At 38.6% G+C, this 16,170-nt stretch overlaps 1 protein-coding gene across 2 annotated transcripts in view; it reads left to right on the top strand.

Annotated features, from left to right (window-relative positions):
• GARNL3 (GTPase activating Rap/RanGAP domain like 3) overlaps positions 1–11,896 on the top strand; it is a 43,037-nt gene extending 31,141 nt beyond the window's left edge. For both annotated transcript variants that reach the window (XM_074161145.1, XM_074161146.1), the window contains exons 20-29: positions 3,349–3,465; positions 4,162–4,334; positions 4,637–4,795; positions 6,763–6,829; positions 7,310–7,417; positions 7,851–7,969; positions 8,405–8,540; positions 9,617–9,826; positions 10,132–10,243; positions 10,995–11,896. In XM_074161145.1, coding sequence (XP_074017246.1) covers positions 3,349–3,465; positions 4,162–4,334; positions 4,637–4,795; positions 6,763–6,829; positions 7,310–7,417; positions 7,851–7,969; positions 8,405–8,540; positions 9,617–9,826; positions 10,132–10,243; positions 10,995–11,151 — 1,358 coding nt within the window. In that variant the 3' untranslated portion in view covers positions 11,152–11,896. The remainder of the gene's footprint in view (positions 1–3,348; positions 3,466–4,161; positions 4,335–4,636; positions 4,796–6,762; positions 6,830–7,309; positions 7,418–7,850; positions 7,970–8,404; positions 8,541–9,616; positions 9,827–10,131; positions 10,244–10,994) is intronic.
• Positions 11,897–16,170: the final 4,274 nt, after the last annotated feature.

Raw genomic sequence — 16,170 nt, 5'->3', positions numbered from 1 at the left:
TGGGGTTGTGCGGGACACCTGCTGGTTAAATTTGTTCTAGCAATGAGAGGCAAGGCATGGAAAAGGATCTGTTTTGTCCTCCAAACATGTATTTTTTATTCCAGCTTCGTTTTATGAAATGCCTAGACATGACGGTGATGGGGGATGAGGAAGAGCTGCTTCGCTTGGAAGAATCAAGTCCGTAGGAGGTTAAGAAAAACTAAATAATAGTCACTTTTATAGGCAGACACAGATAAATCTAATACTACAGTGGAGTTGTTTGAAACATCTACAAAAGAACTAGTTTTGTGAAAGAGGAGTGATGCATCCTAGAGGACACACCCATCAAAGAACCAGAGCTATTTTAAACCACAAGAAAAGGTGAAGATTTATGTCTGCTGAAAGGCAGGCTTAGTGTGGGGTGCACATCTCATGGCCTATGGGGATTTAAACCTAAATTTCTTTTTAAAAGCATATCAAACCAATTGCAGTGAAGGAAGTGGTCATTGTTCTGCCTTCATAGTGAAATGCCTGCCTGGGAAAGAAGTTATTATATGTGTTATTCTTTGCAGCACACACATAGCATCTTCACAGAGGTAAATATAGCGTGTTTGATGGAAGCATAAAAGGTCTTCTGAAGTTTGGCATAATCCCCCAAAATAACAGCGCTTACTTTAGGTGGTAATACTTGCATACTTGCTCCCCACTATGTCTGTCTCTTTATAACCGTTTCTTGATTTGAAGAACGCAGACATGACAATGCTTGGTCAGAAAAAGTTCTTGAGTTTTGCTATGTGCACATAGTTGTAGCATTTTGGAATTTTCTGCTTCACCAAGAATGTTTCTAAAATACTTAGCTGAAATAGTAGCTCAGGTGCCAAGACTGAACACTACAGTTATCACTGGAGGAGCAACCACTTAATCAGAGGCAGAATCTACAAGAAAACAGTAATTTAGAATAAACTTTTTTCAGTCTTGAATGGCTGCACTAAGAACCATCTCCAATCTCAGTGCAAGTGCTGATAGTTGTAAGAATTACAGCTAATTCTAGATCAGGAAAGATGGCCTTCCTCTAGCTTATGTCAATAGCTGCTTTAGCTTAAAACCAAAGTTGGGAGAAATGGAAGACCATTTTGAAGTGTTTGGTCATTTGTAGGTTTTTATGTATATGGTGGTGTTTGAAAACACTCACATGCAGCACCGAGAATTGTGCAGTAGTTATAAACCAGTGGGTGAATAGGCAAGTCCTTGATTACATTTCTCATTTCATGGCATTAAAATGTTTCATGAATTTGAGAGCCACTCTTGATTCCTTTCCTAAATAAAGATGCCACAAACTTGTTAGGGACTTTAGATCGACAAAAACGATCAATTTGGTGCTAGGCCGCAACCACAGCCATCCAGTTTTGGGTGTGGGATTGTAATTTGCACTTTCCAAGAGTTGACAACAAGCTGTGAGACTTTCTGAGCAGATACTGCATAATCATAAGCAATCATAAGCAGTTATTACAAAGGTTGATAACAGGGCTAGTTCTCTGTTAACAGAAAACTCTCATGATAAAATGTTCGCCAAGTTCTAATACTGACTCTGCCTTATGGCTTTTCTGAAATGACATCGGAGCCTCCTATATATTTTTGTGTTGATTTCCCTAGTCCTAGGGGTGCTATCAAAAGTCACTCTTGTTTCTGAGAAAATTTTGGACTGCAGGTTGCTACACAGGGCCGTTCAGTTGCCTCTGCAGCTGTCTATCAGATTTTGCCATGTCATTCTCGGATGATCATCAGTAGCCAGGCCCAAAGTGATTGCATCCAGTATGGAAGATGTTAGCTGGTCAAGTGCCATTGGCAAGGATGGTTTCTGAGAAGGAGATTCTCGGATAGAGTGGGAAACACCTTATTCATCAACGGGAAGAAGGCTTTAGAGAAGAGCAGCCTAGTGTTACCAGGATTTAAAGCATGAACTAGTTGACTTGCTGTAAATCTACAGTGTTGTTTATCTTTTGGCAACTTCTTTGACGTTACGAAGTTAAGGTATGCGTTTTCTATGCCTTGATGTATGTCTGACTAATAAGATTTGTCCTCACCACAGAAAACTGTGTTTGCGATCTTTGCTTGTTTGATGAATTTGCCAGATTCTGATGCTGGATTCTTCAGGTTGTTGTGTTTGAAATAACCAACTAAACACCAAAGGCAGGAGTAAGTCCAAAGAGCGACTGAATTGATGAGAGCAGTAGCACTGTTCCTGAACAGTTGACTTAGCTCGTGTTTTTTGGCCTTCGCTAGTAAAGGGTGTGAATATTGCTTGCCATTCTTCTTCCATGAACTCACGGAAGCGCAGATTCTTGTGTGCACACATTATTGAAAAGAGAGGGGTTGCATATATTTTGTTTGCCTTTTGTCAGTGTTGACAGTAAGAATTTGCTTTCTGAGTCGGATTACTCAACATCTCAAATTGTGGCAGACTTAAGGAAGCATTGCATCTTCTCTTTTCTTACGCTTGCTGTGGGAAAAGAAGGTCCTGTCAGGAGCCAGATGTCCTAATTCATGTTGCTGTTCTCTCAGAATTGAAGGCAGGACCTATGATTTTGCTTTTGCCTTTACAGTGGGATCCACAACAACTATATGTTAAGAAAGCATGCTTATTTTTTCCAGCCATACCAGCTAATCTAGGAAGAGTCCACCTTTGTCAGAAAATCTTGCCTTGCTTGCACTTTAAGATACTTGGTTTCTTAAATAAGAAACTACTCTTATATTTTAAGTCACTTTTTTCCACCTGCAAGTAGTAGTGTATCGTTTATTTATTTGTTTTAAATTTAGAGATTGTAGATTCCACTCATATCTATCTTTGTGGGAAACGGATACTGTATTTTGGCAGTTGGAATATTCCTTGAACCTAACTTGTCTACCTTTGAAGAACTAATAAGCAAAACCAGTCTGCATCCCAAAGGGTTTCAAAGTCTGTTAAGGATCCAGTTGTCAGCTGCTCAGCTGGATGGTTCCAGCTTTTAAAGTTAAGCTTTTTACTCTTGCCCTGTAGTTTATATCGGTTATATTTTTGTTGTCTTGCAGATATACAAAATTTTGCAAAATTGCATATATTTCACTGTTTTGAAGCTCTTATATTATTCTTTGCTGTAGCACCGCCTGATGGGAAACTCAGTTACTGAACTGAAGGTGTTGGTTACAAGAGTTGTAAAGCCTAGAGAGTTCAAAAGCAGTCTTGTATGATGTTGCGGCTCATCCCCAGAGAAGCAGTATGCTTTGTTTATCTTTGCTCTGTTTGTTAGGTGCTGCTTCTCTTTTGAAGTATTATTTTCAAACTACCACCATCTTTTAACTTCTTGTTCCCTGCCTCCCTTCATCCTTCAGGGAAAGATTCTCGTCTCCTTGTCTTCAGACTCAGTGCTGTCCAAAAAGATATAGAAACAAAGCAAATGATAAGGAGCAAATACGACTGCAGAGAAAACAAACTGGAGAGAACAAAAGGTGATTTTATTATCCTGTGTTAAAAACATCCACTGTAGTATGGTGCTTGTAGTTGCCAGGGGCTTATTAGCTCCCTTGAGGCAGTTGTAGGTGTTCACCTTTGGTTTTTTTTCTCCAGACAGTCAATTCAAACTTTGTTAAGCTTATATTTGAAAATAAGTCTAGTATAGTCCAGCATGACGCTTTAGAACTTTGTAAATACCATGTTACTTGGCAATCACTGCTGATGAAAAGCTCTAGAGAAAAATAGATAACGTTGCTTTCAGGATTGAGGGGTATGAGGAGAATTATGCAGGAATGTGTGATGAAATAAAGGGCATTTTAAGGTGGAGGAACATTGGCAAATCTACATTAAGTAGTAGTGCTTAGATTAGTTTGGATGTTGCTGATTATTTTAGTAGACATAAACATTTTCTGGTCTTCAGAAGCAAGCTGCTTTGGAAAGCTAAAACCTGCAGAATAGTGAAACCCTGTGTATTTAGTCTTTAATTGCAGAAGGAGTAACAGGAAAAGTAGTTTTCAAGATAGTCATAGCCTTTTGTCTTTAGAAGTTGATGTTATCCTGTTGGGATGTTTGTAATTCTGTGTTGCTAAGTCACGCATCAGAGCCCCATTGTACTAATCGTCATAAAAATACAGAACAAAAAAAGTAGACCCTACACTAAACGTTTAAAATTTAGAGCCTTATTTCCTCAGGTTGCCACTTGTATGCCATTAATACTCACCATGGCAGTGAACTGAGGATTGTTGTGGCTATTAGGAACAAACTACTTCTCGTCACAAAGAAATATAACCCGTGCAACAGCTTAACCAGCAGCTCTGTGCTGTCGTCATCTGAATCTCCAGTAGAGGAGTTCCAGTACATCCGGGTATGTGTAATCTAATCACTAATTACCCTAACAGACTGGGCAGCACTCAGCAAGGGGGGGTGGGAAAGGCAAAGAGCATGCATTTTTACCTTCTTGAACCTCCAGACAAATAGAAGTGAGAAGCCATATGATGGGGTTCCATCATATATATGCCATAGAAATCTTTCAGATTTTTTTAATTAAGTTTCTGCTTGTTCTTTATCACGTTTCTATGCTTAGAGCACATCCCTTTAAATTCATGGAGTACCTGCAGCAACCACAGTAGGAGCGTGAAAAAGAGAATAATTCTATTTACATTATAGGAAATATGCCTTTCTGACCCTCCAGTGGTTATGACGCTGGTGGATGGACCTACTGGTGACAGTGACAATATGATCTGTGTGGCATATCGACATCAGTTTGATTTAGTTAATGAGAGTACTGGGGAGTCCTATAGATTGCATCATGTTGAAACAAACAAGGTAAGTTTTCATCACTGAAACTACTTTCTTGCAGAACCACACTGAACATAATTTCTTGCAGACTCAGTGCATCCTATGCTGAACTCCTGGGAGTGTGATTTATGGAGATCCTCATGTCTCTTCACTTCTGTGACCTCTGCTTTAGGGCACTCAAGATATTTGTTCCTTTTGAGATAGGTGGTGATAATTGCTTCCAAGAGAGGTAGTTATAAGATGTGACACTCTATGAAAGAGCCTGTGTTTAAGGCTCTGGAATACCGCTGTCAGGATAAATTATTTCTCTCTTTTCATAGTCTATAGTTTGCTTTTTGATTTTTTCTTTTTTTTTTTATGGTCTCAGTGTTTTATTGTTTGTCAGATTGCAGCAACATAACTTCAGTTGTTGGCCACCAGTATCTCATTCAGATTTGCCTATTTGCATGTTCTAAGGCTAAAATATTTACATGTAGCTTTTAGTTCTATTCAAGAAACTGCTGCTCAGTCAACTAATAAATTAACTGAATCTTTCTAACCAGGACATAGTGTTGGGATTTAGGCAAATGTCCTGATTTTCAGAAAAGAGCTCTAGTATGTCCAGCTGCTGGGAAGATAATGATCTTCAGCATCTTTGAAAATCAGATATTTTTTTTTAATCATTTCTAAATATGGATGTATAGCTTTAGACAAAAAAAAAAGGAAAATTTTGCACAGTTAATCTTTTTTGTTGTAATTTTTAACTGACTCCCTTTTCCTCATAATAAGGGACTACTATTTTCATTTGATGGTTCCTGATGATAGGTTATTTTCTTTTTAAATCATCTATATTTTTATTCAGATCTGATGTTGAAGAGGTACTCCTAGCATAGGAGATACTGGAAATCTGTCTTAATCTGGATCAGGAGGAACTACAAGTAAAGAATAGGGATGGAGAAGTATACCATCACCACCACCATCGTTCCTTTTCTCCCCAGGAATCCTTATTTCCTTTGAGAACACAAAGCAGAAAATACGAGCTAAGCCAGTGATTTTTGTGATGTTGAAATGGGTTACCAAACTGTTTCTGTGGGTAACAGAGCGGAAATGGCTTTCTGCCACTACAAAGGATGGGTCAAAATGTGTTTGGTATAGATATATAAACTTAAGTCTTTCTAACAGTTCTTGGCCTATACAGTAGTCTTAACTCAAGAAGTGAATATCTCTAGCTTATTGTATAAAGGAAAGTCAAAGAACCCCTGCTCATGGAATCAGTCTCCAAGCCCTCTCCCTGCCCAAGTAGTATATGTTGTGATCTGGGAAGTCTTTGTCTAAGGTAATCTAAAGTATCTCAATAATAAGGTCTTATTTCAGGAACAGATACCCTACTTCTTATGGCTGGTTTGGTGTTTTTTTTAATCTAACCGTAAAAGACAAATACGGAGTTGAAATACAAGAATTTTATGTAGCTTATGCTATGTAAAAAATGCTGTGGTTTATCCAGCATTGGTTCTCAGTTTCTAAATTCAGCCTATTCAGTAATCTTTAAGTACATCCCTATCGACCGCATCTGATCTTTCTGCTAGTCATAATGTGCAGTGGAGCTTTTTGGATTTCACTTTTTGAAAAGAATTGTTATTTTTAGCATATCACGTTGGTTCACAGCTGTCCTGAAATCACCCCATTTCCCAAAACTTAAATTGCCAAGTAAGTTATGTAAGTTACGTAAGTTACGTAATTGCTTTACACCCTGTGTGTGGTATTGAATATTCAGTACTGTATAGAATTGAATACAGAAGAAATTAATTTCCATTCTGAAAGCATCCTGAAAATTAATCACAGAAGAGCATGCATTTGAAAAATTACTTATCTTTTTTTTTCCCCTCTTTTTTTTTTTGGTTTTATTTGTAGTTATGCACTCCCACAACTGATTGCATTGCTTGTTAGTCAAAACCTGGTTGTAATAACCTCAGTATCCTCTACCTGTTCATTACACTTTCCCATTATCATTGCAGGTTAATTTTGTTGCAGCTATTGATGTATATGAAGATGGTGAAGCTGGTCTACTGTTGTGTTACAACTGTAAGTATTTAGGGAAGATTGAAAATGGTAGTACCTCAATTTCCATATGTAATTTTTTTTTCATTGGTGTCTGTGATATCCCGTGTGTATAATAGTCTTCAAAGAACATGAACTGTGCTGGCATGTGGCTGCTGAAGGACAGTTCTTACTGACAGAGAGGTGCAGTTCGGCTGACACTGCTTTCTGAATTTTTCTTGGCTATTCCTCTATCCATAGACAAGGTAAGGAACTGATAACTGTTGAAACAGAGTAATACTTTGTGAAATACGACAACTTATTAAAATGTAGGTCTTTTATTTTCAGCTTTCAAATGCTGTGTTCACAGAGGAAGCACACTTCCCTTATCTGTTTTGACATAGAGGGACTTATACATAATCAAACATTTATGTGGATAATGCCCGCACTTCTTCAAAACCTGCCTATAAAGTTGGCTTTTGTCACTTGCAGTGTAAGGTGATGGATGCTTCTTTTTTGTTACAGATGTTTGCCAATACAGAAAGGTATATCCTTTCAATGGAGGTTGTCCACTGATCCAGCCATCAGCTTATGACTTCCAGTTCAGCTGGAATCAAGTTCCTTATGCTGTTGGTAAGAAAATACCTCTTTTTACTAGATGGCTGTTCTTTTAATTACATTTAGGCTTGCACTTGACTGTTAGTGGAATTACAGTATGTGTGCTAGGAATAAGCATGTTACATTCATGATGCAATTTCAGCTAAGTTTCTGCAAATGACAATTCTAAAAAGTGGACACTTGGTGCCAAGTTCTTCCTTTGCGGAACTTTTTTTCCTTTCTTTTCCTGTTTTTTATTTTCCATTCAGTCTACGGTCTGCCAGGCATGGAGAGTGAAGTTTTCTTCAGGTTTGATGTAGCTCAGTGTCCATCAGTATGTTAGACAGCCCTTTTCATAGGAAAGGGAAATGTCAGAAGGGGTCAGATACTCAGAGCAGTTTTCACGGACCGTTCAAGAAATGTTTATAGTAACCATTTTTCCTTGCCAAATAATTTTTTTTCATTGCAGTCTGTGCTTTTCCTTATATCCTTGCCTTCACTACTGATTCCATTGAGATCCGTTTAGTGGTGAATGGGAACTTAGTCCACACAGCAGTTGTGCCTGAGCTTCAACTTGTAGCATCAAGGGTAAGACACGGAAAAATCTCGTTTGACTATTTCTGTGATATGTTGGGATCTAATAAACATAAAAAGTTGCTGTAGCCAAAAACCAAGCAAATCAAAACTGAAACGTGTGCTATTTGATCTGTGGTAACTGTTCATCTGTGTGCTCTTAGTTTATATCAAGTATGTAGAGAATCAGCATCGATCTCACTGTCCTTTATTGCTCACAGTAATGTAGATCTGAGAGATATGGCTGTTTGTGGGGCAAATGCTATCCTCTACATCACAGACGTCCCCTCCACTTACAGTGGGATAACCTTTCCATGACCAGCCTTCGTTGACTTGTCACTACTGCTGTATTGCTGCTAATAGAATGTAGTGGACAAACATTTGAGCTCTTACTCAGAAGATGGTTAAGAAAGTCTCGCTGTACTAATGATAAGTTATTTGTCATTTCAGTCAGATATTTATTTTAAAGCTACTGCTGCAGTAAGTGGATCATCTGACAGCAGCGCTAAGGAAATGAGTTCAAGGAGTTCTCCTCAAACACCAACAGCTTCTGAAATGCCAGAATGTCCTCTTTCTTCTCTAGAAGGTAACGTGGTTCCCAGGCAGCTTGAATAATGATCTCTGATTCCAGCAGCTGTCACATCTCAGTGTAGCTGATATTTGTTAAGATTAAATTGATTGGGTAAAAGATTTTGAGTTCCTAGCTGAGAGTCTGGAAGATAGAGATTTTCTATTTATCCGCAGATATGAAGCATCTGAGTTTTTGTCCTGTAGTATCTCTTCTGATTGCATGGTAGCAGTGTTTTGAAAAAATCATTTCTGTGGGAGGGGAGGAATTAAGCTTCAGTAGCTTGATGAATCTTTGGCTATATGCAAAGCAATGTATAAAATTGTGGGAAAACTTAAGATTTCACATACACCGTTCCTTTAATTTAAGAAAAGCTAAACTGTGACTGGATGGTGAAAGCTCTTTTGCGAACCAAAAGTAGGAAGTTCTAGTCTCGAAAGAGTTTGCAGTCAATTTAGTGTAACGTGATCTGTGAACAGTCAGTCTGTAGGGGAACAATAATGGAGAAACGAGGGAACATCAACTACAAAATGCAAGATGCATGTATGTCTTCCTCATTTAAATCTGCTGCTGTACTGTGGGCAGAAGGAGAAAGGAGAAAGGAATCACAATTTAATTTTTTAAAAGACAGTGCTATTTGGTAAGTTGGTGGAGTTTTTTCCTGCAAATTAGGAAAACACATGGTATTTTATATCACTTAGGAAGAGGAGCTGTAATTTAAACCACTTGGGATCCAGACTCCAATATACTTGAGACATTAAAATATGTGGGGAATATTGCATAGAGTGCAGTCAGTGTTCTAGCCAGAATACCAGACTCAGGACATGTAAATTTACTTCCTGGTTCCACTGCTGATTCATCACATCGCCAAGAGACAATCTTCTTTTTCTTTCCTAGTCAAATTGCAGATCTGCACGATGTGGTTGTATTTCTTCCTCCTCCTAGTTTATTTATATTGAAAGATTGTGGGGCTAAGATGATCTTTGTTATTTGGGTTAAAAAGCACGCAGCACAACGAACATAACTTTTCTGTATAAGTTTTCATTTGGAAGTATTAAGAAATTATTCTGTTCTTTTTTCCTTCTGTGTTTCAGGTGAAGTTCCATGCAAAAACCTGTACAAAATTCCTCTCAGTAATCTGGTTGGGCGAAGCATTGAACGGCCTCTGAAGTCACCTTTGGCTCACAAGGTCATCACTACAACAACATCCAGTGGCATTGCCTCTCTTCCAGTTACTCACTCACTATCCTTATCTCGTATGGAAATTAAAGAAATTGCCACCAGAACACGTAAAGAATTGCTGGGTAAACTCTCCTCATTCTTCAGTGTACATATCAATTGCCAAGTATATAATGTCTAATCTTCGGACCATCACAGTCAGATTTGTAACATGCGACCAGTATTTATAAATAAGTAGTATAAACAAACAAATGAAACTGTGAGAAAACATTATTTGTAAATAGTCTAGCCAGTCTGATTACATATAAGGATGACCATATGCTAACCCAGGTAGAAACTAGTTAATGGAAACCAGTGACAGATACCTTAATGTTTTCATGAATGCTTTATTTTCTCTTGAGAGTATTAAGTCTTGTATTCCTTTATTGAGGCCTCCTGGATGAGCCTATACCCAAGACAGAAAGTGCACAGAAGCAAAAAAAGGCTCCTCGAAGACAGTCGGACCCCAAGCAGGGAGCAGTAAGATCAACTAGTAGTGACAGGTAAATATACTGACTTTAGAAAAGAAGCTAAGTTAAGCTGTAAATGTTTTCAGAATTGATAGTTTTTCAACCTGTTCACGCATATCTCGGTTGGCCTGGGGCTGACTGAGACCTTTGTATGCCAGTGTGAATTTCATGCTAATGTGCGTGTTAGAGTATCTGAATGCTCTAAGTACTGAAACGATTATACTTTTAGCTAAAGACATGTTAATGAGCAAAGAAAGACTATATGGGATTTTGTGGGGACCTGCTGCAGTTGAGCCTGTCATTAGGATTTGGACAAATAGATCTGCACTCTGCAGGCTCGCTTGCTGTTTTCTTCATATGCTCTTGTGTTGCTATTTCCAGAATAAATTTTGCAAAGAAACACCATAGCATTTGTCTGTTTGGCTCTGCTTACCTGACCCCACGGCCATTCTCTTGTTTTCACTGATTTCATGATCTGTGTTTGTGTAGAGTAATGGTAGAATTCAGCCAAGATGCAGCAGACTGAGTTTAACAAAACAAACAAAAAAATCTGCTGCAATGTAAAACCATATTTGATTTATTTCACTATTTGGAAATTATTTGGGCAGGGGCTTCATTAACATTGCCTTTTGATAATTTTCAGCAGAGTAAAACAGAGAGAAACTCAAGTTTTAATGGTATTCTCTGCCTTTAGGATAACTTGATTGAATCTAGAAATAGCCATTGATCCTACTTGCTCTGATCTGTATATTTTTTTTAGTAATTTTTGTTTTCCTCTTTGCAGGATAATCTCAGGCTCATTTGAAAGTTATTCTGAAGGACATCATCTTTCCACTAGTTCAGATCCCAATACTTTAGTAAACAGGGAGGAGAGCTCACCATCTAGCTATCCATTTCAGCTGATTTCTTTATATGATGAAGACATTGTTGACTTGAAGTGAAGACAGTCTTAAACCCTTTCTTCCTTACTTCACACTTTCTTACAACTCTGTGAGCTCTATGGGAATGTCACAAACACTGCTTCTGGTGGTAAAATGTGGCTGGAAGTATTGATGATTAATCTTTATAGAACCTGTGTTGTTCTGGCTAGCTCAGCCTGATTTGATGATGCTTATATCTTTGACATAGGTATGTTTTCTTTTCTCAGTTAATGAACCATTACTTTTTGTGGCATTCTAAGAGTATGTAATCAATGAGAGATTTAGGCTGAAACTGAAGTAAATAAAAAGTATTACTTGTTCTGAGGTTCTTATAATTTGAAGTACCTGAACGACATTCAGCTAAGTTAACTACTGTTATTATTATCATGAGTTGTTTTACAACAGTGTATGTCATGTGAGACATGGAGAGAGGTAAAATTCCTAACATAACATATGTTATTCCATAACATCAATCACTCCTTTTGGTTTTTCAGTATTTAAAAAAACCCAAACAAAACAAAACAACAAGGCTTGCAGGCAAGGTCTTTCTAAACATTAGTCTCTCCTTGAAATGATGCAGCTGTGGTATGCTCACTGAAGAATCAAGGATGTTCTATAATGATCAGGTAAGATATGAAGATGCTGCTTTCTTTGCTCTGGCCTGTCCATGCACTTTTTGTAGAGAAACTTGGAAACTGTTTTGGTAGTAAGAATCCTTGAACAAAGAGACTTTTTATAGAAAACACAAACTTTCAAAATATTCCTTAAGAATTGGAAGAAAAAAACCAAACAGCTGTATTTCTCTGTCTACTGGAGAACTGTTATTGTAGTGTACCTACAGATTTTCCCATTATAGGCAGAAGAGCCACCCACTGCCTGCCTTTCTGACTACGCAAAGGTTCCTATGCAGGCATCAGCATTAGCTGTTGTCTGCTCTTGCATCAATAGTGTAAGTCATTATTCCAGATGATCATGTTTCTCTAACTGGATCTAGACTGAAATTTCACTGCTAAGAAGCTAGTTATCTATGATGAAATAGTCATCTTAGACTTTTTTTTTTATGTTAAAGGCAGGGTTTCGTGTTTAAAGCTTAATTATTTTTAATAATCCTTTCCTGTATGGCAAAAATCAATTTTAAACAGTATTTTGAAAAAGGTTTTGTTTTGTTTGGGGTTTTTTCTTTGTTTGTTTTTGTTTCATGAAAGTGTGATGCTTCCAGGCTTTGATTTTAGCTTTATTAGCAAGTATTTCTTGTTCTATATGTAGAAATATTTCTGTATCCTTGATTTTATTTCATAATACCATTCATGTGTCATGATTTCACTTTCTGTCCAAGCATGACCATCTGGAGATGTGTGCCTTTTGCTTGGGTCTGTCTGAATGTAAAACTGTTTTTGCAACATATTTTTTGCCCAAGTTATTGTATATAATATACCTAAGAAAAGATGCAAGGCCTTACCTGAAAGAATCATGTCTTAATCTCAACTGGAGTGGCTGATCAACAAAAGAAGCAATGCCTTCTGCAGTAATTAGTCTAGGAGCAGAAGCAGTACTAACCAGTGGCTACTATTGTTTCAGTATTTTTGTACTCATAGATGTGTGGTGATGAACCTTGATAAGCATTTAAAAGGAAGTGCCAGCTCAAAGTCTTTGCAAGAGTTTGTAATACTTTTTGAGAATGTGTTAATTTATCCTGTCCTATTATCTGGGCAGCTAAGGTTTAAAAAAAATCAATCTGAAAGTATCACGTGGTGCTTATTCTCCTGGAAGTTGTAAACACTTCTGTGGACTTAGCGAATGCACTTTAGGGAGTGCTGCTTGCACTTAGATCTTTTTAGAAAGCAAAAGCACCACCTTTTTCCATAAATGGATTTCTCAGTGCAGTATTTCATTTCAGTTATGTGGGTGTTCTTGAAGACTGTACCAGCGTATTGCAAAAGTGGAGCTTTAGTTAAAATACAGTTTTAACTGGAAACTTCGCTTTGCGCTGTTAGGATATCAGATTTTAAATATATTTCAGGTGTTCACTTGTGCTATTCTAGCATGATTTAACATGACTAAGCCCTGGTTCAATAGCAGTTGAAGCAGTATATGGAGATTTTAAAACTTGTTTGGAAGAACCTGAACAAACACGTATTTCGGTAACCTGAAAGACAAGCCTTAGAGATGGAGCACTAGGGAGATCAAGAAGAATGAAGAAAGCTTGACAGAAAGCGCTTGACCACTGGCTATGATGGTGGTCAGGGTGCATATTGATGTGACATTTGCATCATAACCGAGACTTGATTATAGAAAGGGGGGGCCATAAAGCAAGGGATACTTTCCTTAACCAGAACCACAGTGGTGGCTATAGAGTATTGCTGTAAAGTAAGAGAGAGTGTGTGTGTCTGTGAACTTTTGAAGGTCTGCCTGTAATCACAGCATTGATGACATCTGGCAAATACTAACAAAGAGCAAAAAGACTGTAAGGAGTCCAGATTAAATTTGATTGCTTAAGCTAGACAAAAACAGATCGGACTATCTTCACGGTACTTATCTGCAATAGGATGTTGGTATAGTTTGAGGAGGGAAGCCTAGCAACTGCCTCCCTTGCATGTCCCAGCTGAATACACCTTGACTTTAATGGGTCAGGTGCAAGCTGTTACACAGGTCACAATGGGAACGGCCAGACCTAATAGACTATTACGCGTGTAGGACTGGAAGCTTCTGAACCCGGGGAAAAAATTACCTGTCTTCATTCCTAATGTATTCAGTAAGTGCCTTAACAAGGCTGCTGCTTCTTGAGTTTTTGCTTCTGTAATTAATCAGAGTGCCTTGCAGGGATGTAGGGTTAATGTTAGACCTAGCAAAAGAAGTAGGGAGGGATCAGGCCAAATAAGTTTGGTTTATAAGGCACCTGGAGATGGTAGCTGAGGCTTCAGGCTCATGTATATGTAGTTTACTACATACACTGTATGAGGGCAGCCCAAAGTATAGGTAGGAGGCAGAGAACATGGTAGTAATGTTCCAGTTTTATTTGACACAAGCCACAAGAACCAAATTCTGTGAAAGTCTTTATCACGTTTATTGTATCAAAAGACAAAATATCCCATAATAATGTAAAATTGCTGGCACAGCTGGACAAATACCCACTGTAGAAGGATGTGGTTTTTGTGGGCTCTCAACAGTCTCATCAGACTGCCATGCGTTACATGCCTCTTAGTGTCATGAGTTGGCATCCTCTGAACTAGCTTCTAGCCATTGTTTCTCTCAAAATACTGTCTTAGATCCATACCAATCAGACTGCTAATTAAAATCAAAACAAAAGCCAGCTGGTAGCAGTGATGCAGTTCTTGTGCATCATTTCTAAAGGACAAGGTTTTTATACATCTGTGCAACCTCTCCTCCTTCAGACCCGTCGGATGACAAGGCTTGTTGGAAGGCTCCTGGGATGGATGTTCACTCCAGCCTTAGAGGCATGTTGTTTCCCTTCTGCTTTTCCAGCATGTGCACGCATCTACTCGTTAAACCGTAGAAAGTAGTCTTGGGCACAAACTGTAGTCATGTCCACTTAAGCACAACCCATCCTACTTTCACACCTTAAGTTAAAGCTGTCTTTAGCTGCATTGTTGGTGTTGGCTTATGATCTCAGGGGTGAGAGAAAAGATAACCTTTGAATCTACAGCTATGTTAAGATGGGCGTTGTTCCAATAGGAATACTGAAAAATCTTGCTACAGATGGATGGAAGAAATTCTTTCTGTGAAGGAAGAATTGTCATCAAGCTGAACACTTGCTATCAAGCAAAGCTGAAGTGAACTGAGTCCAGTTGTTCTGGACTCTTAACAAAGAAGCTTCTGCAACAAATGTTTTCTATCCCAGCATCCTGGATTTGTTGATGGAGGCAAGGTTCTTAATCCCTTGGGCTAATGGTATTGTAACTTCAGCGCTATGCCTTTATCTGACTAAATTATAGGAATGTCATTTATTTCGGTGCAAGCATTAGACTGTACAGGCAGTTAATTTAAAACGTACTTGTGCTTCCTCACCAGTATGGGTAATGACACATGGAATCACGGCGTAGTTGAGGTTGGAAGGGACCACTGCAGACCATCTGCACAGTACCCACACCCAGGCACCTCCATTCAAAACAGCATCAGTGCCATGTCCTTGCGTTTTGTTTCTGTCCAAAATGGGGATGTAACATTTTGAGCTATTCATCACCTTTCTCCTGCATTTCCATTACGGCATGCGTCTAAACCATCACTACAGCTGTGAAGTGTGACTAGGACTCAAGATCCTGGAGACACAAAAGCCAAGTTAATTCTTTGACACACACATAATATGCAGCTCTTAAGGCTGAGGCTTTGATGAGCCCTTCCCAAGGTCTGTAGAGCTTGGGCTTTAGGAACTGTTGCAGACTAACAATCATTTTTGTCCAGTTCTTTTTTCTAGTGGCAATGTAGTACACATAAATTTTATAAATGTTTGAAAGTAACAAAACGCTTCCTTCTAAGGAGAGATAAAGACCCTCATGCAGTTTGAAAAGGCCAGGTGCTATTTATGGATTCTAGGTTGGATGGATGGATACCTTCAGTTTCCTGGTTTGCAAGGAACAAGTAGGGCCTGTCTGATTAAAGTCCTTTCCTGGTTTGGGGTTGAGGTGGGGGGGTTTGTTTTGGTTGGTTGGTTTGGGTTCTTGGGATTTGGTGTTTGCAGGTGGTTTTTTTTGTTGTTTTTGGTTTTTGCGATGCATAACATACAGGATGCAAGTGGCACCCAGAATGAGCAGCAGGTTTCACAGAATCATAGAATGGTTAGAGTTGGAGGAGACCTTAAAGATCATCGAGTTCCAACCCCCCCTGCCAGTTCTTATTAGGGCAGGGGACAGGGAGCACCCACATGAAATATAACACTATTTCATAACCAGTTATGCATGCTCACTTGCTGCTCCTGACATTTACTTTCTGCCATTCTATGTGTATTTGACCAAGCCACAGATTCAAGCTCATGTGTTTTCATGAAGGTGTAGATCTAGAACTTGTGCTTGCAGCTTACTCAGA

This window comes from Numenius arquata, chromosome 19 (genome assembly GCF_964106895.1).
Source record: "Numenius arquata chromosome 19, bNumArq3.hap1.1, whole genome shotgun sequence".
NCBI classification, from domain to species: Eukaryota; Metazoa; Chordata; class Aves; order Charadriiformes; family Scolopacidae; genus Numenius; species Numenius arquata.
Note: the sequence above shows the minus strand (reverse complement) of the source record. Positions and strands in the feature narration are given on the sequence as shown.